This window comes from Perognathus longimembris, chromosome 2 (assembly GCF_023159225.1).
Source record: "Perognathus longimembris pacificus isolate PPM17 chromosome 2, ASM2315922v1, whole genome shotgun sequence".
Taxonomy (NCBI): Eukaryota; Metazoa; Chordata; class Mammalia; order Rodentia; family Heteromyidae; genus Perognathus; species Perognathus longimembris.
In genome coordinates this window covers 7,451,270-7,472,791 of record NC_063162.1, presented here as the reverse complement: position 1 = coordinate 7,472,791, position 21,522 = coordinate 7,451,270, and the positions used below count along the sequence as shown (strand labels likewise).

Genomic DNA, 21,522 nt, shown 5'->3' with positions numbered 1-21,522 from the left:
GCACCTTCATCTCTTGGGTGTGGCAAACATCGTGTCTGTCTTGCTGCCTTTCCCTGCGATTTGCTCACACCCCGACCCCCTTGGGCAGGAGGAGTTAGAGTTTGCCATCATGCGGATAGAAGCCCTGAAGCTGGCCAGGCAGATTGCCCTGGCCTCCCGCAGCCGCCAGGACGCCAAGGTACCCGTTTGCCGCTGCAGTGCCCCGTGCCCCCCTGGGAATGCTGTGTGTGCCACGAGGTCCCAGGACTGCACTGCTAACCATCGGCCGGGCGGGCGGTGTGGTGTCTGACCACGCACGTGTGACTTGCGAAAGGCTGAGTGTAACTCCTGCATACACGCACACTGCTTACCTGGAGAGTGAAGGAACAAGCGGAGGGCAGCGCTGGCCCGCAGGGGACAGGACGCCTAGCAGCAGGGTATGGGGTGATGGGGTAAGATGGCAAAGCAGTTAGGGGTGAAATGAGCGAATACTGGTTCAACACAAAGAGTTCCAAGTTGCCTTCATTGAGGTTGCCTTTTGCCCCCAGGATGTCAGTTGCCTCTCTGTGGAACTCCTCTGTTTTCTAAAAGCGCATGTGTAACCTCGCTGAGGCTCAGTCGTGAGTGGCCGGGGTCTCCCTGGAGATGCCCGAGGACGCTGTAGATGAGGATCAGCTGCCCTTCCGGTAGAATGATGCAGCGTGAACGCCCCCTCTGCTGTCAGGGCCGACGGCCTCTGTCCCAGTTGCCCCCCCCCCGCCCCCGCCTCCCGCCACGGCCTCAGACGACACACAGAGAAATGGCGTGGAATTGTGTGTTTTTTGTAATACTGGGGCTTGGACTCGGGGTGTCTTGCCATCGTGTGCTGTTTTTGCTCATGGCTAGTGTTCTACCACTTGAGCCACAGTCCATTTTTGGCTTTTTGCTGTTTGATTGGAAATAAGTGTCTCTCAGATTTGTCTCCCGGGACTGGTTTCAAACCATGATTCTCAGATCTCAATCCTACTACATAGCTAGGAATATAGGCACCAACCACTAGGGACCCACTCATTTTTTTTTCCCCCCTTAAATAAAACAAAACCAAAGAAGGCAGCAGGTCATTCGGTCTATGGAGCAAAGCCAGCAGAGCCCCTGCTTCGTGAATGGAGTGTGACATTCACAGGGCAGGTAGAACGCTTTCTGCCTCGCGTCCAGGTTTGGGGTGCTCTTTCTGAACAAAAGGAATGTGTCGCTGCGGAGGAGAGCACACAGACACTGTGTGTTGCCCTCAGGATGCCAGTGAGCCCAGGTCTCTGAACACGGCCTTGGAATATCCTCTTGTGTTCTGTGGCCTTGAGCTTTCGATGGGCCAGTGACCCTCTCTGGGCCTTGAATTTTTTTTTTTCCAGTTGTGAGAAGAGGCTTAGCACAGGGAGGACCCCACCTGTGGAGAGCAGCCTGGAGCCTGGCACAGAGTAGGTGAGCAAGAATGGAGGGAACTGTTGTCAGCTAGTACTTTATGTTTGCTTCTTACGCTCACAGCATCTCCCATGGGGAAACAAGGACATAGAACCACGTGACAGTGCTGGGGTTCCTAAGTGACAGTCCTGGGGTACCCAGATGAGACGGTGCTCATCATCTCATGTATCCGATCATTGCCTTGGTTGTAGCCCAACAGACGACCCCCTCCCAGAGATAGGAGGTGGTCCCACCGTGAGTCTCCAGACTGTGGGATACAGGCAGGGACAGGGGAAAAAAAGTTTGTTGATGTCTTTGTTCTTGTTGCCATGCCCATGGCATGGGCTGAATTTCCATGAAAGGGAGATTTTTTTAGAAAGCCTTAACCAGTGCAGATTTCCACTCTGGTAGATTTAGTTCTTGATAGGCTTGTGGAACGGCTTAGAGGCAGAGGGAATTGCCTGAGGTTCCGCCTCTATAAATAGCATATTCCTGTTCAGGAAAATCGTGGGGGCAGAAATGAATAGGTCCAGGTAAGTGGCGTAGTAGGTTGGGAAGGAAGTGTTCTGGGGGTGCCAGACAAAGCCGCCCCTTCCTCTGAGAGCATGTCAGAGATGGTCCTTGGAAAACACAGATCGTTGACTTCCCCTTAGTCATTGTTTTGGTTTTTGTCAGACGGTGTGTCTTGATTTTGATTTAGAAAGAAATGTCACATGAATCCCACGGAGTGTGGGCTCGAGAGGCAAGCCAAGCCACATCCTGAGGTATTTCAGAAGTACATGCAGCAGGAAATAGTCTGCTGAGGAAGAACTGTCTTGGAGTATAAGAAACACTTGTTTCTACCGTAGCAACTTGTATTGCTTTTGGAAAAACACATTGTCTGCTGGCTCTGGCCCATAAAGAGTTGCTCTTGTTATCTAGCTAACCCAACAATGGTCCACTGACCTCAAAGCAAGTAGGCCCCTGTGGTTTTCTTTCTCATATAGCAGCGTGATGGCCCCTGTAATTCAGCTGCAGGTGACCTAGTCGCACCTCTTTGTAGCACGGCCTTAAGTGGATGCTGACACAAACATGAAATCACTTGGAACGAAGAATATTATACAGGTGGGATGTATATCAGCAGGAAGTTGGGGAGGGGGTCTGGCTGTTACAGCACCTTCCACAGATGTTTCTTCCTAGATTGATAGCTGAGCCAGCCTTTAGAAACTGCAGGTCGAGGTGCTCTGTGTGACTGGTTAGGAACCGTTAGAATGGAAGAGTTCAGAGCTGGGGTGTTGTCTGGTGGACCTGAATTCAGTTGTGGCCTCTTAAGGAGTAAATCGGACCAGATCTCTGAATTGGGTGCAACAGTCCTGAGTTTCACACTATTAACCCAGGCTGGGTGGAACCTGAAGAGCCTGTCTTTGGCTTTCCTTTGGGTGTGAGGCTTGGAGGTGTCAGTTCAGTCTGTGTGTGTGACATTGTGCCGTAATTGGGTGACTTCGGATCCAGGCCACACTAATGGCGAGCTTCCACCCACCTGGGAGCAAGTCCCAGCAGGAAGCACCCCGGGGAGGGGAGAGGAGGGGATATGAATCCTGTGCCTCAGTTCTTCCAGGAGTCCTGGCTCACCTGAGTGTCAAGACACTGGTGCCTGACAGATCTCAGAACAGGAATTGGGTCGGGGCCACCGTGGCAGAGTGAGAAAGACACCCAGCCACCATCCCCTGCCACCGTGTGACAGTGAGTCCAAAGGAGAGAGGCAGGCGTGAAGGCCCCCAGAGGGGGCGACAGGAGGCTGGTTGGTAGGCTTCTGCTTCTTTGCCAGTCTTGAGAGCCTGTGGTCATTTCCAGAGTCTGAGTGTTGATGCGGTGGTGCCCCGTGCAGAGTGGGCCAAGGTGAGGACAGCACTGGGTTAAGGCCATTCTCCTGTGTGGACCGGACCACATGGCCCAGACACCCCCTGAACCCCCGGCTCACACCCTGTGGACTTAGCTCAGCTGGCTTGGGCCCCCTGGTGACTCTTAGCCCAGGGCAGCTCTTTTGTGGCTCTCCCAACCTCAGATCTGCTCTGGGGCCACATATTCTGTTGGGTACCAGCCTTAAAGCCTGGCGGAAGGGAACTGGCCACAGGAAAACCCTAAACCCGGTGAGCAACAGGATCCACCCCTGGCTGAAAAACCAGCAAGACTCCAGACCCAAGGCTGCAGGCTTGAAGGAGGCTTCTAGGAGTGTCAGGCGTGGGGGCGTGGCCAGGTGTCTGTCAGGCCTGGGGGCGTGGCCAGGTGTCAGGCCTTGGGGGCGGGGGCTGTGTCACATTTCAGCGTGCGATTGCACTGGCTTTGTTGGCCTCTCTGAAGTAACAAGTGGTGGATTATGTGAGAGAAAGGAAGGTTAATCTAAAAATACCTGATCTTAAAATAACAGCAACAGACAAACCTTTTAATTGCTGTTGAAAACAACTCTAGGTTGGAAGGAAAAGCCAGGCCGTGTGCCGTGACTTCCGTGAACAAGCAGGTTGTTGATAAAGGTCGTCACTCACGTTGAGTCCTAAAAACCACTTGTCTCCTTGTTGAAGACACCAGGTGACCGTGGTGAAAGGTCACGGTGAACTGTTCTGGAGGGTTCTACCGAGTTGTGTTGTATGTACTTAGACGCCTCCCTGGCTTGTTTACTTTTCATTTCTTTCTTTGTTTTCAAAAGGACTTTAGGCGGCTAGAAGATTAGTAATTCCTTATTAGTCCTATGTAGCAGGAGCTCCATAGGACTTTGCTCTTGTGCATCAGGGCGGTGTCTTGTTTTGGGTTGGAGTTGGATCTCATTTGAGATCTGCAGACCAAAGCTCTCCCATCCTCTGTATCTTTACCTTTAGAAAGACCAGGCTGGCCTTGGTGGCTCAGGTGTTCTTGTTTTCCATTTTGAAATTTTTTGTTCTGATTTTTGAAAGAACACATGTGAATGTGACTGGAACGTTTTGCTTTCTTCGCAAGTCCCGTTTGGAATTTTGTGTCGATGAACCTGCTGCCAAGTCCATCTAAGCCTTGAGGCTTACTCCTTAGGTTTAATTTTCCAGCTACTTCTTCGAAGTTCCTAGTATCAGTAGAATGGTGAAAACTGTCCCAAACAGCAGCGACGAGCCTTTCTGTGTGTCCCTTGTGGCCTGTGGTACTTCCTCTCCTGAAGCTGGAAGCTGCTAGCTCGCGTCCTGGTCAGGGGTCCTGGAGCCAGAGGCCTATGGAGGACAGGAGGCCAAGGAGATTGAGGGGCACACGTGGCACGTGAGCAGGTGGCTGGGGTGTGATTGGCCTGCATGGCCTGCTCCTGGTTCCGAGGGAGCACTCTAGAGGGAGCACTTCAGGGTGTGTCCAGGGATACAGGGACAGGCAGGGACAGTGCGGTCCGCGTGAAAGGCTCTCTTCCAGGACGAGCTAATCTACTGAGTGCACTTTGCATGTGGACAACTAACAGGCCCTAACTCGGTAACCTCCGGTCCTATCCATTACACTTCTGCCTGTGTTTTCCAGACGGTGCCCTGCCCTGGCCCTTTGCCCTGGTCTGTGGGATGCACATGTGGCCGTGCCTGTCCTTGTAGTCACCCTGCTCGCAGGCCTTCGGGCCCGCCCCTTCTCCAGACCGCTGGCCCGTTAGTCTCATCTGTTGCCCTTTATCAGACCTCACCCTTCTGATCCTAAGCCTGTCCCTCTTTACTCTGCTGTGGTGTTCTGGTCACCGCTCACATTGCTTTCCTAATCTCCCAAGGGATGAGCAGTTCCATTCTCCCCGTTAGTCCACTGTCACCTCACACTGAATTTGAACTGGCAACTGAGACAGAGGCCACACTGGCATCCACAACAGCACCGTGAGGTGAACGACTAGGACGGAGGGTGGGTGGTTGGCTTGTGTCTCTTTGGCTGTAGGGTTCGGCTGACGAGCCTGGCTGTGCGCTAACTGACGAAGCTTCCGATCCTTATTGTAACTGGGCTGCAAGTTTTCAAGCATTTTATGCAAAAGGAAGGGTGGCTGGCCCGCGCTCACCCCTCCGAGGCCTAAGAGGCCTCACGCCAGTGTTGGTCAGGGGAGGGAGGGGATCAAATCACTTGTGGTGGGTCTGATCAGCAAATGTCCATGTAGACATTGACCCAGTTTTCAAGCTCTCCCCGTCGCATAACAGACCCAGTGGCAGGTCCCCCACGACTCCAACGGTGGCACTCAGAAACACTGGCTGCGGAAGTCGATAGGGTTGCCAGCAGTGCGAGTTCTTTGTGCCTCACACCCTTCTGTGGGGGGTGGGGTGGGGGGGGGTCGGGAGCACATGAATGTGCAGCACCTCTTCCCCCTCCCCAAATTGAAATGTGTCCAGTCTTATTATGAAAAATCATCAAATCTGGGGTTATTCAAAACTAAGTCAGCGTAGGCTTGAGTTCAGTACCGGTCACCAGCGAGACTTTGATTTTTGGACGTGGAGCCTGCTGTTGCGCCCAGGGGCTCGGTGTCTGGTCAGTGGCGGTGGTAAGCAGACACCCGACACCCTCCGCTCCCAGGGCTTCTGCATTCGCCCCTTTGTCAGGTACCGAAGGGGTGGGGGGACTCTCCCTCCATTGCACTTGGCACCGCTCCATCCATGAGTCTGCATTTTCTCATGCTTTCAGTGTTCATTGTGTGGACGCCATGCAACTGAGAGGATGAATGCGGTTCGCGAGGTGACACGCGCCGTCTCCTCTGTCATCCGATTAAAAAGTTAACTGCTGTTTTTTTGGTTTTGTTTTCATGGAAAAAAAAAAAAACAAACCATTCCACAGAGAGAGTCTGCCCACCCAGCCGATGTCTCCATCTCGAAAACCGCCTTGTACTCCCGCATCGGGACCGCCGAGGTAGAGAAACCCGCGGGCCTTCTGTTCCCACAGCCTGACTTGGACTCCGCGTTGCAGGTCGCCAGAGCAGAGGTACCGTGGCTTGTGGCGTGGAGGAAGGTGGCTCTGGTGGCTCTGCCACTCGATGCAGTGTTGACCCACAAGGCCGGCGTCGTTAGAGACATTGTGTCTTCTGAATGCTGCAGGCGCCAGGGGCTGGTGGCTTATGTCTAGAATCCCGGCCATTCAGAAGGCTGAGAACTGAGGATCACAGTTCAGAGCTGGCCCAGGCCTTTGTGACACTCTCACTGTCTCTAGTGAATGACCAAACAGCCAGAATTGGAGCAAAAGTGGTAAAGCACCAGCCATCTGCAAACATCTAAGAAGCGACGCCTAGGCCCTGAGTTCAGGCTGCAGTACTGGTACCAAAAAAATAGAAACCAGAATGCTGCTGCAGGCAAGCCATGTGGCTAATGGTGGGGCTTGTTCCTGGGCACAAATGTCTTTGTTCATTTCGTATAACAGGAAGCACTGCTCCCCAGCGGACACAGAAGTCTCATTTCTGGCTTCCTCCTTTGTCCTGCTCAGGGACGTTCTCTGAATGCAATGAGGGTTTGGTGCAGGGTGTTGTAATTCCACGTTCATCTGATGTGGACTGGATCTGGTCAGGTCCGGAATGAACGTCTCTTCTTCTCCTTCATCCTAGGTCATCACCAAGGAGAGAGAGGTCTCAGAGTGGAAAGATAAATATGAAGAAAGCAGGCGGGAAGTGATGGAAATGAGGTAGGTGAGTGGTCGGCCTGCCCGGCACCAGGAAATGCTGAGCTGTGGTTTGGAAAGGCTGAGACTGGTGTGGGACTCAATAGTGTCTTCCACGGGAGCGTCCTCTTTTCTTTATTATACGAGGCTCGTAGTTTTTTAAATTCAATTTTATTGACAAGGTGATGTACAGAGGGGGCACAGTTACATAATAAGGTAGTGAGTACATTTCTTATATTTGTTACACCCTCCCTCATTTCTCTTTCCCTTCCCTAGTTCAGATAAGCATTTATACGACATTCCAGTGTACCAAAATCATATACAGTAACCACCTGGGGTACGCCACAGGAGATTCGCCTAGTATGTAAAACCTAACCACAACAACGATAAAATCCTCCTGTTTCCATCCCTTGGAATTCATCTTGCTTTACCTCATCCTATATAATCACGTGTACATAGCTGTTGCGCTCTTGTGACCCTCTCATAGGTCCGTCCTAGATCTTTCTATACTTAGCAAAGTTCATAGTTTTACGAGAGTCATTTCATTACATCACTATTATTCAAACAGAGTTAACAAATGCAATCTAATCAGCATACGAGCTGTGGAAAACCTCCCCGCCAGCCTCCACTCCACAACCCAGCTTTTGGGGGTTGAGAAAGGGTAAACGGTGTGTTTTCATTTGTTTGCGTATTAGGGTAGTAGTAGGGCCTCCAGCGTGGATCACGCAGTGCCCTTCACGGGAATGGCGAGGGCTCGTTTAATATCGAAATGATGAGTTAGGGTTCCCAGCTCTCCTACTTTGTCCCTTTCTGTGCATGTCTGTGTCCCGGGGTCCTTCCCTGTCACGCTGGGGAATCTGAGAGAAGTCTGAGGTCCCTGTGAGGACCGGATAGGCAAAGGGCGCCGAGGCACTTTGAGGCCTATTGCCCTTCCGTGAAGACGCCAAGTTCCATCCCAGCTCCGTGACCCAGGGGTGCGAGGAGATACCAGTTAATCACGGGGAGCAGGGGAAGAGCCACGCGGGCGCCCGTCACACACAGTTACTGTTTCTGATTGTGGGGTTCCCTGCGCTTGGGGTGAGGTTCCGACCTCGGGCAGCTGGGGCAAGTTGCCTTACAGCTGTAAAAAGCCTCAGCCTTCAGGGCCCCTTTCCACCTCCTTGAAGCCCTTCCCGGCCGGGGTGTGTGTGTGTGTGTGTGTGTGTGTGTGTGTGTGTGTGTGTGTCAGAGGCTGCATGGCAGGGCGTTGTGTGTTTGGAGTCATGTGCTAGGAAAAGGAAGCCACTTGGAAAGCAAGGAGAAGTTGGGGTGGCCCTCCTCTGTGAAGCCAGCCTGGTCCTGTGGTGTGGGGGTCACACTGTGGAATGCTGGGGCCCAGCACCATGTGAGCTTAAACACCATCCCGTGGCTGGAGTCCAGTCTGCCTCTGCTTCTCTCTCTTTTTTGTTTTTGTTTTGCCAGTCCTGGGCCTTGAACTCAGGGCCTGAGCACTGTCCCTGAGCTTCTTTTTGCTCAAGGCTAGCACTCTGCCACTTGAGCCACAGCGCCACTTGTGGACATTTTCTATATATGTGGTGCTGGGGAATCGAACCCAGGGCTTCATGTATAAGAACCACACACTCTTGCCACTAGGCCATATCCCTAGCCCGCCTCTGCTTCTCTTGCAGGAAGATCGTGGCCGAGTATGAGAAGACCATCGCACAGATGATAGGTAGGTGACTCCAGCAGGCGCCGGTGGGCCCTATGCTTTCTAAATGGGCAGGGTACGGGGCGGGGGGGGGGGCGAGAGTAGAGGCTCGGAGCCAGCTCCTGAGAATCGGCCTGAGAGAGCAGCGCCTGCCAGAAGAGCCTTCCACCGCCCCTGCCCCGAGAACTCTGACCTCCACACACACCGTTTGACTCCGCCTGGGCCTCTCCCCTCTTGAGGAAAGACACTAGGGTTGGTTCCTGGCATACAAGGGAATAGGAATCAAGTTCATAAGCACTAATTTAGTACAGGTCCAAATAAAAGAATCCTCTGCTCAGCTTTTACACATGGGTTCATGAGCAGAATCTGTGGTGGTAGCCCCCGGCCCTTTCCCGTGAGCCCCGCCACCTCCTGCTCCCTGAGATTGGTACTGCGCAGAATCCTCCTTAGCGCAGCGCCCCTGATGGCCCATGCGGGCAGATGGCTTTGGTCCATAGTAAAAGATGGCCGTGAGCTGGGCGCTGGTGGCTCACACCTCTAATCCTAGCCATTCAGGAGGCTGAGATCTGAGGATCAAGGTTCAAAGCCAGCCCAGGCAGGAAGGTGAGACTCTTCGCTTCAATTAATCGCTCAGTAAATCAATAAATGTCAGAAATAGTGCTTTGGCTCAAGTGGGAGAGTGTAAGCCTTGAACACAGAAGTTCAGGGACAGCATGTAGGCCCTGAATTCAAGCCCCAGGACTAGCACCAAAAACAAAACTAAAACAGGAGGAAAGAAAGAGAAAGAGGAAGAAAGAAAATCAGAAAGAAAGCTACACACAGCTAGACCTTTTTTCTTTCCATTCTTCTTTTCCCTCTTCCCCTCCCTCCCCCTCTACCCCTTTCCCTCTCCTCTTTTTTTCCCCTCCTTTTCTTCTTTTCCTTTGTCTTCTTTAAAAGATGTTGTAGAAGATCCAAGCCCAAGATTTTACACTGATGATCACCGCTCAGAAATGATGTTATGAGTTGGGGCTATATTTGCTTACCTATTGGCGTAAGGTCACGATAATCCATTTTTTGTTGTGCTTTGTTTTGTTGCCAGTCCTGGGCCTTGGACTCAGGGCCTGAGCACTGTCCCTGGCTTCTTTGTGCTCAAGGCTGGCACTCTGCCACTTGAGCCACAGGGCCATTTCTGGCTTTTTCTATATATGTATGTATGTATGTGGTGCTGAGGAATCAAACCCAGGGCTTCATGTATACGAGGCGAGCACTCTACCACTAGGCCACATTCCCAGCCCAATAATCGAGCTCCCTACAGTACTGCTAACCAGGCTGATGTATTCAGACTTGACCCTGTGTTAGCAGACGAGCCCTTTGCTCAAACATGAGCCAGCCGTCCTTCTAGCGTGTCCCAGGGAGCACAGACCCGTGGCCCCTGAAGGTGAGGATGCCGCAGGGGAGGACCCTCCGCCCTAAGGGGCATTCGTTGTGGTGTGTGACGGCGGAGGCCGGTTCACCCCCAGTTCCAGAAGCTGTCAGTTTCCCGGCACCTGCCTTCCAGCAGGACGAAATGTCTTGATATATTACTGGGAGGATTTACGAGCACATGCGGATGAGATGAGGGTTAAAACACTTGGAATCACAAACACTGGTAACAGCAATGGCGATGAGGGATTTATGTCTTCCAATATGCAGTATCTGGCATGTCCACCACAACTGGTGGCCTCCGGAGCATCGTGGGGTGTGAGATCATTGCATAAAGCTAGCGTAGCTCATCTGGAAAGCTGCCGCCTCTCCTCACCTTACCTCGGAGCGGCCCCTTGGGCGGGTGCTGCAGCTGGGGTGGGAGGCCCTGAGCTGTTGCTGTCATGCTTGGCTGGGGACATCACTCGGAGCAGACACTCCTCCCTCGGGAACTCAGGGTGGCACGGCCTCACAGGAGCACAGAGCTACCCCAGCCCTGTCCATGGGCAGGTGAGAGCAGCCAGGACATTTTCAACCCAAGGCCATTGTGAGAGTGTGTGTTGCCCACCTGGCCCTCCACAGAACGCTGCCATCCTCCCTCTCCCGCGGTGCTAGAGATTCTGGCCACGTAACACTCCTCTGTGGATACCTGCTGTATTTGACCTGAGGGTCCTTCTCGAAGGGCTGAATGCTCAGCCTTTGGGGACGTTTCTTGTTCCCGAGAGAACAAGCTCTAGATAGCTCTGAGACCCACTCAGATGATCTCCTCTCCCGCCATCCCCTTTTCCAGAGTTTTCCTCGTCAGAAAGGTAGCATGCCTGCACTTGTCCCTGCCCCCACTGCAGGCCCTTGATGAAGACCACCGGGCAAGTGAAGGTCCTCGTGTCCTTGTGAGGCAGGACTGGGCTGTCATCGGGGGGTGGGAGTGCCTTCCTTTGGGGGAGAGTGTGAGACTCTCTGTCTATGGAATCACCCACGAACCTCATCTGGATTCCATATTTGTCTCATGGTTTTCACTCACCCAGCCTCACTTGGGGTACAGGAAACTCCAGCATGAGCTTGGCAGCCCAGGTGCAGAGTGAATGGAAAGGCATTTGAAAGTTGGTGCCAGCTTGCTCCACCCACGCTAGCGCGTCCGTGGCTTCCCCCCCCCCCGCCCCCGCCCCCGTGGCTTCCACAGATGTCTCATGGCTTTGTGGCCTCGGCTTTGTGGCCTCAGCCCCGTGGCCGCTGTACCCTCTCAGCTCTTACTAATGTCCCAATGGCAGCTGTTCAGAATGCAATCCACAAAGAGACTCCTATGCTTTCTGCCTTCCAGGTTGTTGCAATTGATTTTTTTCTTTTCTGCTTTCCTAACAACTGCCCTGATTATCTGTTTTGCTTCCATTTTCTTTTCCGTTGTTGTCGTCGTTTTTTGCTTTTGCCCTGCGCTTGCAAAACAAGCAGGCAAGCCTGGTAAGTAAAACGCTTTCCCTCTCATTTGACCCCTACCCAGTGCAACCTTTGCTTGTGTTTTCTTTTGCCATTTCTTAGTTATTTCCCCACCCCCACCCTTGTGCGTTTTTTGCCTCATTCCCTACCTGATTTCATAGTGTGTTGCCTGAAAAGCCAGGGGTGTGGTCAGGGGCATTGTTCTGTTGTTGAGTCCTCTGTGTCTTTGGGTTAAGTCTGATTTCCTGATTTTAAGAATCTAACTGCTTTGCTCATTTAACAAAAGATTTGTGTGGCCGTCTCATTACCTCAGTCTCCTGAGCAATTCTATTTTTAAAAGTCCGGAAAGGAAACCTGAGGCAGGCGACTTCTTGGATCCAGGAAATCAGATGGGCTTGGTTTGATAAATGACTCCTTTAGCCTGCTCAGTGAAATGCATACGTGGCCCTGAATCTGCCCGGAACGCACCTTGCACAGCATGAGGGGAACCGAGGGGAACCGAGGAAGTAGCCAAAATGCCCGAGAATGCAAACAAGCATATTTGGTCTCTAGTGAGACATGAAAATGCCCTTTTGAGGGGAGGCTGTGTAATGTGTGGGTCATTGGGGATCTGTTCTCTGTGTTAAAATGCTCACCACTGGGCAAGCCATTGTCACACAGATTTTGCCATTCGAGTCCCTGCCACTCAGATTTGGAGGTGAGAGTTTCAGGGCTCTTCATAGATAGTGATGAGTCACTGACACCCGACTTTCCCTAAGTGTTGAGCCTCTCATTTACTCTTCCCCCAAATACCCTGTCATCCCCTCTATGTGGGGCGGGGAAGAGGCTGAGACCCACAGAATTCATAAACCTTGCTCAAGGTCCCATCGTTGGGAAGTGTCCGGATCAGGATCTGAACTCAGGTTGGCTGTCGGCCGAAGGCGTTTGTTCCCTGTCCTGGTGGCTCTGGGCTGCTGGGAGCAGAGTGCTAAGACCCCCCAGAGTCACAGAAGCCGAGAAAGAGGGGTGGGACGTACTTGGAAGGACCCCTGGTTCCCCAGGCAGGGCCGGTTTCCCGCTCACTCCGTCCCCCCGGGTCAGAAAATGGAGAGCTCAGTCTCTGTGCCGGCTGGCCAGTTCCAATGGGTCCTTCCATGGGAGAACCACTTTCAGTGGGAACTGAAGCCATGTGACCTCACCCAGCCAGAGGACATCAAACTCAGGACATGGCAGTATGTCTCTCCCTCAGAAACCTCATCAGCCCAACGTAGAGTCTCCCTGTGGCTATGGCAGGAGACCGCGGGACTGGGGAACAGAGAGGCAGCCGTTCCCATAGCTCCCAGGCAATGACGGAATCGGAGGTCTGAGACGTGGGGAGCTGTGGGGCGTCTGGAGACCCAGGGCAGGAGCCACCCGGGGAGCGAAGGCCATCAGGACCGGAACTGAGGACAGAGGCAGAGGTGGAGGAGTCCTGACCTCATTCCCAGTGCAGGAGGAGGAGGCCCCGGGAGGAGCTCTGTGCAGAGCCGGTGGCCTCGTTCACCCTCTAGGACCCTTGATCTGCTGTGGGTGCCGGTGCAGGGCAGTGAGACAGTACCAACGCGGGAGAGCCCAGGAAGGCTGGTGGCTGCCATTGCTGCCTGTGTCAGCAATGCCAGTGGTGGTTTCCATAGACCCCAGCTCTCCGCTTCAGTCCTGAGCTGCAGACACCTCATTCTTCCACCCCTCCCGGGCCTCCGGAGCCTGTTCTGTAACACAGATGTGGTTTCTTGGACATGTGGGATAGGAAACTGGCTTGGGCTAGCGGAGGACCAGCATTCTAGACTGGCCCGATGAGGTTCTGGCCATCATTTGCAGAATCATCTTGGTTTTACTTGGAGACTCCCATACTTTCTGCAGCCAAGAAGCTGTCAGGGTTGGTGTGAGACAGAACTTCAGGGCAGAACTGGTTTGTGGGGCTTGCATTTCTGGGATGTTTGAGAGATAAATGCTTTTTTCCCCCTGTGAAGTTTTCTGTCTGTCTTGACACTACTTAGCAAGGGCCCCTCTGGAACCCCTGCTATAACATCCTTATGGCTTGCCTTCCCCAAAAGGGAATGGAGGCAACCCCCCTCGCACCATCTCTTTGATGCAGGGGAAATAGAATGTCTGGGGTCTCCAGTGTAGAATTGCAAAGACCTGCATTCAGCTAATTCCTGTGCCACGTGATACTGTGCAGGCTCGAGTGTAGGATGCTGAGGCTGCGGGTTTCATAGCTTTACAGGCCATCTGGAAAGGCCTTGGGAAGCGCGTTCATTCCTAGGACGGGGATTGTATCCATGATGTAGGCTGAATCATCACCGAGGTCTCTGCTGGCCCCCAGAGACCCAGCGTGGACTCCACGGGCCCCATTGTCCGGCTTCTTGTCTCTCCTGCCAGAGGATGAACAGAGAGAGAAGTCCGTGTCCCACCAAACCGTGCAGCAGCTGGTCCTGGAGAAGGAGCAGGCCCTGGCTGACCTCAACTCCGTGGAGAAGTCTCTGGCTGACCTCTTCAGGAGATACGAGAAGATGAAGGAGGTCCTGGAAGGCTTCCGCAAGGTGTGCCCTTGTTCCCAGGCAGAGGAGTTTGCACATACCCAATGCACAAGCCGGGGGGGGGGGGGGGGGGAGGCGGGTCTGGGAGGATCCGTGGACACCCTGGGATCGAGGCCCTGGAAGTCCACCTAATTCAACTGAGGAGGAGGCTGGGGAGTCAGTCCGACTTAGCTGTCTGGGGTTCACTGCATCAGAGTTTGTAGGTTTCTTGACACCCCTGGCCTTTCTTGTTGTCATGACCGTGGTCCCTGCCCCTTGTCATGTCAGAATGAAGAAGTGTTAAAGAAATGTGCACAGGAGTACCTGTCCCGAGTGAAGAAAGAGGAGCAGAGGTACCAGGCCCTGAAGGTGCACGCGGAGGAGAAATTGGACAGGTAACGCGGGACTTGCCCAGCAGGGAGTCTGCTTCCAGCTTTGGTTTTTGGAAAGCGTGGCTAATCCATGCATGTCTCTCAACTCGACTTGTGCCAGGGACACACTCTGAGCATCCGCTGTCGTAGTGAAGGACATGTGTTGTAATGAGCAGGATTTGCAGAGCACCCCAACAGTTTGGCAGTTGGGGTTAGGGACTCCTGTACCCTTCTGAACTCAGCTCGATTCGGGAAGGCTGAGTCCAGACCCCTTTCCCTGCCTCGATCTAGATCTGGGAGGAGGGAGACAGAAGACATCTGTGGTGATCAGTGGCCATCCACAGTGACACATCATCGTCTCTTAACCCATGTTCCCACAGGGCCAATGCTGAGATTGCCCAGGTTCGAGGCAAAGCCCAGCAGGAGCAAGCTGCCTACCAGGCCAGCCTGCGGAAGGAGCAGTTGCGAGTCGATGCTCTGGAAAGAACACTGGAGCAAAAGGTAACAGGATGAGGGTGGGGTCTACAGGGGGTTGGGGCTGGCCCTCTACTGTGAGGCCTGTCTATCAGACAATGAAGGCGGGACTTGTGGGCAGAGCCACAACCATGGCAGCATTTCAGCATTTATGCATCACAAACATAGCCCTGTTATGGGCTTCCTTTCTGCTTTCTTGGAATTAGAGAGTCTGCGGGAGTATTTGTTTCTGCTTCTCATTCCTTTTCAGTATTCATTGGTTAGATATTTGTTCAGCATTTGTGGTGGGCCAGGTAGTGTACGTGAACCCTTGCATCCAACCCTGGCAGAGGCACCTGGCACCACCATCAGTGGGCAGTGTCAGAGCCCCAAGGGCCCAGATGGCCTCTAGTTCCATGGGCAGAACCTCGGGCCACTCAGCTTGTCCCTAGGGTTTCTGATACCCAGTGCCCAGCTCACCACGGACACCATCTCCCTATGTCCCGTGAGGAGATCCGTCGCCCTGGCAGGACCCTTCGAGCCTTGGTCTCATGAGTCTGAGGCTGTGTGAACGGAGGCAGGTCCTCCATTGGCTGGGTTTCTTGGGAAGAGGTTTCCAGGCATAGATTCCCCTGGGAAGACATCAGAGAACCCAGGAGCCTGAGGCACTGGCATTTCCTGTGCCCTTGATGGCAATTGTGTGGGGGAGGGGTGTCCCTTGTGGGCAGTTGAGCATTAGGAGTCCAATCTATGGCCTCTGCCATCCCAGACTAACTGAATTTTGGTATGGGCCAACCAGTAGTCACCTGGTTCAGGACTCACTGTGACTAGCCTAGGTGGCATCTGAGAAAAGGCCCAGGCAATTAAGAAGTGGCATTCTTTGTCTTTCACCTCAGTTTAAGTTCCCTATAGTCAGGAGAATACTTTACAAGAGCGAATATCCCCCAGGATGTAAGTCTGACTAATCCAGGCCCACTCGCTGGTGCTGGTTCTCCAAGCTCTTCCTGATTCTTCAGACTTCAGGCAGCTGGGCACAGCGCAGTTACTGTTCTGTCTTTTCCTCTTAGGATGCAGATGACAAATGGCTGCCAAGGAGTTTAGTATCAGGATTGCATTTAAAACAGAACTCGCCGCTGGGCATGGTGGTGTACACCTGTAATCGGAGCACTCTGGAGGCTAAGACAGGAGAATCAAAAGTTAGAAACTCGTCTGGACTACATAGAGAGGAATCAGGAAGAGGAATGGAAAAGAGGAAGGAAAAGAAAGAAGACAAGGGAAAGGAAGGGAAGGAAGCAGGAAAGGAAGAGAAAGGAAGGGAATCTAGATTGTCTCGAATATGCCAGTTATGTTTATCCATTTGTATTTTCTCAGCTCTCACCACAGAGACAAGCAATATAATCAGAGCAGGGAATACAAGCAGTTGTTCACTCCTTGATAATTATTGAGGGCCACGACAGTGTTAATGTTTAGTTAGTGCTCATAATTTATTCCATGTTGATAATCAGTGACTCCTAAGTAATGGGAAGTCCCCTTAACATAAAGACCGCATTCCCCCATCGCTCTGATGACTGAGTGTCCCCAGGTACGGAAAGTAGCAGCACCTTGGAGATTGTCCATCAGCGTTTATTGGGATTTGGTGGCGCTTCAATTGCACCCTGGTGTTGGGTAAAGCAGGAATCAGGATCGTTAGATGATGCCCTGGCCTGCTCAGACATCACCTTTGCTAAGGGAAGGTGATGCAGACTGAAACACAAAGCAGAAAGCAGGCTGCCGTGCACAGTTTGATAACAGGAAAGATAAAATCTACCGAACATTCCTACATTTTAAATTCAGCCTCCAGAGGAATGAGTTCATCATGGGACTTCTTCACTAGAGGACCCTAATGCATTTGGCCTTTTGCCCCATTGGGCTTTCTAAAGACTTTTTTTTTTTCCGCAATGTCCACCTGTGACTCCATAGATGATAACAAGGCTGTGGCTGTTGGTGAGAGCTTGGAGACCCCTCCGGGCATCTGTATGCGATGGATTTCTGATAGCTCTCAGCCAGAAGTCACTATCTCACTTTTAATATGTATGATATAGCAAAGGTACATAGAGCCCAGCCAACTTGAATTTCTAGTCCAGGCAGGCCACATTTGACTGTGAGAACCTAAGCAAAACACCTAATGTTAGCTTCCTGGTTTTGTTTTTTTCTTTTCTTTTTCAATGCTGGGGTTTGAACTTAGGCCTCGCCTTACTCAGTTTGCTCGCTCCGTTGATGCTCTAACCCTTGAGCCACTTCTCCATCCCTGTTTTTTGTGGTGGTTACTGAGATCCTTCAGTCAGACCTCAGCCTCCTGAGTTGTTAGGATTACAAGCGTGAGCCACTGGGACCTGGCTAATGACAGCTTCCTTTAGCCAGGCCTGACAGCTCACATCTGTAGTTCCATCTACTCAGGAGGCTGAGATCTGAGGATCAGGCTTCAAAGCCAGAATAGGCAGGAAAGTGTGAGATTCTTATCTCCAGTTAACCAGCAAAAAGCCCAAAGTGGAGCTTTGGCTCAAGCAGCAGTGCACTAGTCTTGAGCCGAAAAGCTAAAGGCCCCTGAGTATTTCTGTGTCTTTAGGCTGATAACTGGCAGGTGGTTAGACTGTTCTAGTCAGGTGGAAAATCGCCAGTGACGGCCTGGCAAGAATGGCAGCAATAGTGACCTACCTCGCTTATTTCTCAGATGTGACCACCCAGGTCTTAAGTACAGATGAGGACACTGAAGCGCCAAGAGAGTCCGTAACCTGGTCAAGGTCACCCACGTAGAGCTGGGATATATACGCGGGTGGTTTGGCTCCTTGTCATTTCTATTGTTGCTTTAGATGACTTTGGGGGTTGGGAGAGAGAGGACCCAGAAATTGGCCAGGGCCCATCCCTACCAAGAGCCTCAGGACCCTTCTGATTGGTCTGATTTCAAGCACCAGGAACCCTCTTCCTTGTCTTCATTTTCAGAATAAAGAGATAGAAGAACTCACCAAGATTTGTGATGAACTGATCGCCAAAATGGGGAAAAGCTAACTTCGAACCAAAATGCGTGGACTTGAGCGTTGCGTGCAATATGACCGTCGGCACATTGCTGTCCCTCGGGACGAGGGCAGGTTCTCTTCTCACCTTTCGTATGCACTACTGTATTTCCTTCCTCCATAGAGTCGATTTGATTGTATGCAGCACTGAGGAGACGATCAAGATTTCTTGCTATTGGTTTGCATTTTCCTAGTCTAATTCATAGCAAGTTGACCTCAGAGTTCCTGTATCAGGGAGATTGTCTGGTTCTCTAATAAAAGACAAATTGCTGACCTTGGCCTTGCCATTTGTACACAGATTCCCAGGGTGAGCAGCTTTTGATTTACTATGAACATGTACAGCGTGCATAGGGACTCTTGCCTTAAAGAGTGTAAACTTGACCTGCATTTGCTGATTTGTTAAAAAAAAAAAACAAAACGCGCATGTTTGGAATAAAATCCTCTATTGTAAATAAACATTTTTTTCTTTGGATCTTGGCAATGAGTGTGGCTGTGAATTATTTTCTGGGAATGGCTGAGTCTTTTCTTGTCTCTGTTCAATAATATCAGATTTGGCCTTTTGCTTTGCTTTTCTTTTTCCAGCAACTTAGTATTTCCCTCTTAGGTGGCTGGGTTTGTAAGTCAGAGCTAATGAGAGACATTGACTTGCCACATAAATAAGTGATACGTTGGATGCGCTTTGATTTTGTTTTTATAAAGCCTCTTTCTTTAGAAGACAACATCTGTTTGCTTTTATTGGGTGGCGGATGTAATGGACTGTCATTCTTCCTGTCCTGCCTCTGTGTGTGAGGACCAATCCTGAAATATTGTCTGTTCCCCTCCAAATGACTAGGAAAGGATGAGCAGGTCCCCATGGGAAGCTGCAAATCAGACACTTAGCAAAGAGTCTGTTGCCCTCCCTCTTCCGGGCTCCCAACTTGCCTAGCGACCCCCGGGGCAAGGGTAGGGAGTGAGGGGAAGGCGGAGGTCCGGAGGTTATCTTTGTGGTTTAGGCAGGTTGTAACAAAACATCACAAACTTAGTAGCACAAAATGGCAGAAGTTTGTTCCCTCGCAATTCAGGGTTCCCTCTTGCGGCTCTGCGGAGCACTGCTTCACGCCCCTCCCGGCTTCCTGTGGTAGCTGCAGTCCTTCACACCCCTTGGTTTGTAGCCCCAACACCGCAACCTCTGCCTCTGCCTTCAGATGGTCTTTGTATTTCTGCCTCAGCTCTCCCTCTTCTCTCTTATAAGAACACCCACCATTGGACTTCTTGCCCATCTTAGATCCTAGATAATCTCATCTCTGCATCCCCAACAACATCTACGAAGATCCTGCTTCTAAGTCAGGTCATGCACACAGGGGGTCGGGGTGAGTCTCGCTTGCCCTGGGGTCCTCTCTGAACCTCAGCCTACTGCAGTTAGCAGTAAATGTCCCATCAGTGAATGTCACCATTCACCATTTTGAATGGCCTTGGTACCATTAACCCCCTATGAAGTGCTGGGCACTTACATTATGGTCAGTGTTTTTGTTCCTCATGCTACAAGAGTGTCATATAAACTTACTAATGGGGTCTTTGGGGCTGAAGACCTATGAGTGGGTGATTGCTCTAGCACCAGGAACCCTTGTTGATCAGGTTGGGGCTCCTGCTTGTTTGTAGTGAGGCAAGATGCCCACCAGGGGGAGCCACAAGACAACGTAGGAAGTTGCACTGTAGGATTTGGACTTGGAAAGGGTGAATCTGGGGAGAGGTTAAGGAAGCGGAGCTTAGTCCCAGATTGGATGTTGGGAGGCATATGATGGCATGAGGGACATTCTACATCAGGTCCCCCAGTGAATCTTGTACAGAAGTAGAGACTAGAGTGAGGAGAGCTGCGGCTGGTGAAGAAGCCAGGACTGAGGGGGTGTAGCTTGGATCAGGTTGATGTTCTGTCTGTTCCCACATGATTGTAAGGTAGTCTTTGTTTTTTCTTCATACACTGGACCTGGCGGCCTGTCTGATGCTGGTGTCCTGTGACGTTTTCTATGACCAAGGTTCAGTGACCTGGCTAGGTTTCCCGTTTCAGGTGGTGCCTTGATTTTTCTCCAAAGATAGGATATGTTTTTCTCCTAGAAGCCCAGGTGACATCTTGAGGCTATGCACTTTTTTGCTCTGTCCCTGTGAGCTATGTCATCTGGTCCCTGGGGTCTTTCTGCCTGTGAGCCTGGCCCCCAATGACTTCAGGACGGCCTTCTGCTGGCCCCCTCCCTACTCTGTCATGGCGATAGGCAGCTCTGTCTCCAGGAAGCTCTATCTTCTGCTGGCCTGCCTTAATGTAGCTACTAAAAGTGTATTAGGATGTTCTCTGACTTCTCCCTTGAAACCGTTGAGGGATGCGCCAGGACAAACTCCCCACAAGTGAAGTTAGGCGTGGAAAGGACAGTGGCCCTCTTCTGTCTTCACTCTTCAGGAGGCGATTTGGAGGGAATAATCAAGGAATGTGGAGAGTCACAGGCTAAGCTCTCCACTCCACCACCTTCTGTCTGTGTGATTAGAGTAGGCTGCTTGTCCTCTGGGCCTGTGTCCACATTTCTACTTGGCGCGGGGCTGCTGCTGTCCTCAGGACCCGCTCAGCCTCTACCCTCCTCATCAGCCTGGTGCTTGTTCACAGGATGGGGGCTGTCCGTTATTTATATCCTTTCGCTGAGTCAGTGGGGAAAGCAAGAGCAAGGGGCACTGGAGCCCCCCCCAGAGCCCGCAGTGGCGGCGAGATTACCCATTTTGCCGATTCCGATGCAATCTCGCATTTTTAACTGGCTTTCCTTTTCCGCTCTGCACCTGGGGCTCTCCAAGGTGATCTTACTGCAGTACTAAGGTTGTCATTCAAAGACAGATGACAGAAGAAGGAGGAAGGTGGATGGATACTGTTAGCTTTTGGGGAACTTCGGAGGGTGCTTTTTCACTGAAGTTTGAGGCTTAGCCCCTTGGGTGCAAGATCTGAGAGACCTGAGATTAAACCAAGGTGCAACCCTGCACCCCAACAGATGACGATTCTTATCCCAGATTGCAGACTCCTGGAGAGAGACTGCTGGTATTCCATGTGTTGACAGTGAAGGGGTACCAGGTATAAGAATTGTTCCTTCACCTGCCCTTGGCTCTGATAAGATTCCCAGTAACATTTCTTCTCTTCCTTTTACTTCCCTTCCCTTTCCTTTCCTTCCTTCGGTTCTTCTTTTTTCTTCCTCCTCCTTTCCTTCCCTCTCCCTTCCTTCCTCCTTCCTTGTTTACCTCTTTCCTTCCTTTTTCCTTTCTTCCTCTTTCCCTTCCTCCCTTCTCTCTTCTCTCTCCCTTCTGCCTCTCCTCTCTGAAATCAAAATGAAAATATTTGTTTTAGAATTTCTATTTCTTCTTACAGTCATTCTGTTATTGTTACAGTAAAAACACATAATAACATTTATCATTTTAAGCATTCTCAAGTGCACAGTATAATATTAACTGCATGCAAATTATTCTCCAACTAATTTCTAGAACTTTCCCATCTTTAAAAAAACTGAAACCTGGGGCTGGGAATATGGCCTAGTGGCAAGAGA

At 51.6% G+C, this 21,522-nt stretch overlaps 1 protein-coding gene across 5 annotated transcripts in view; it reads left to right on the top strand.

The window, feature by feature from the left end:
* Tacc2 (transforming acidic coiled-coil containing protein 2) overlaps positions 1 to 18,451 on the top strand; it is a 114,946-nt gene extending 96,495 nt beyond the window's left edge. For 3 of the 5 annotated variants that reach the window (XM_048338095.1, XM_048338094.1, XM_048338097.1), the window contains 8 exons: positions 89 to 178; positions 6,196 to 6,339; positions 6,953 to 7,029; positions 8,673 to 8,716; positions 13,964 to 14,124; positions 14,389 to 14,495; positions 14,852 to 14,972; positions 17,904 to 18,451. In XM_048338095.1, the coding sequence (XP_048194052.1) occupies positions 89 to 178; positions 6,196 to 6,339; positions 6,953 to 7,029; positions 8,673 to 8,716; positions 13,964 to 14,124; positions 14,389 to 14,495; positions 14,852 to 14,972; positions 17,904 to 17,969 (810 nt within the window). In that variant the 3' untranslated portion in view covers positions 17,970 to 18,451. The remainder of the gene's footprint in view (positions 1 to 88; positions 179 to 6,195; positions 6,340 to 6,952; positions 7,030 to 8,672; positions 8,717 to 13,963; positions 14,125 to 14,388; positions 14,496 to 14,851; positions 14,973 to 17,903) is intronic. The other 2 variants (XM_048338096.1, XM_048338098.1) reach the window with 1 other exon arrangement.
* Positions 18,452 to 21,522: the final 3,071 nt, after the last annotated feature.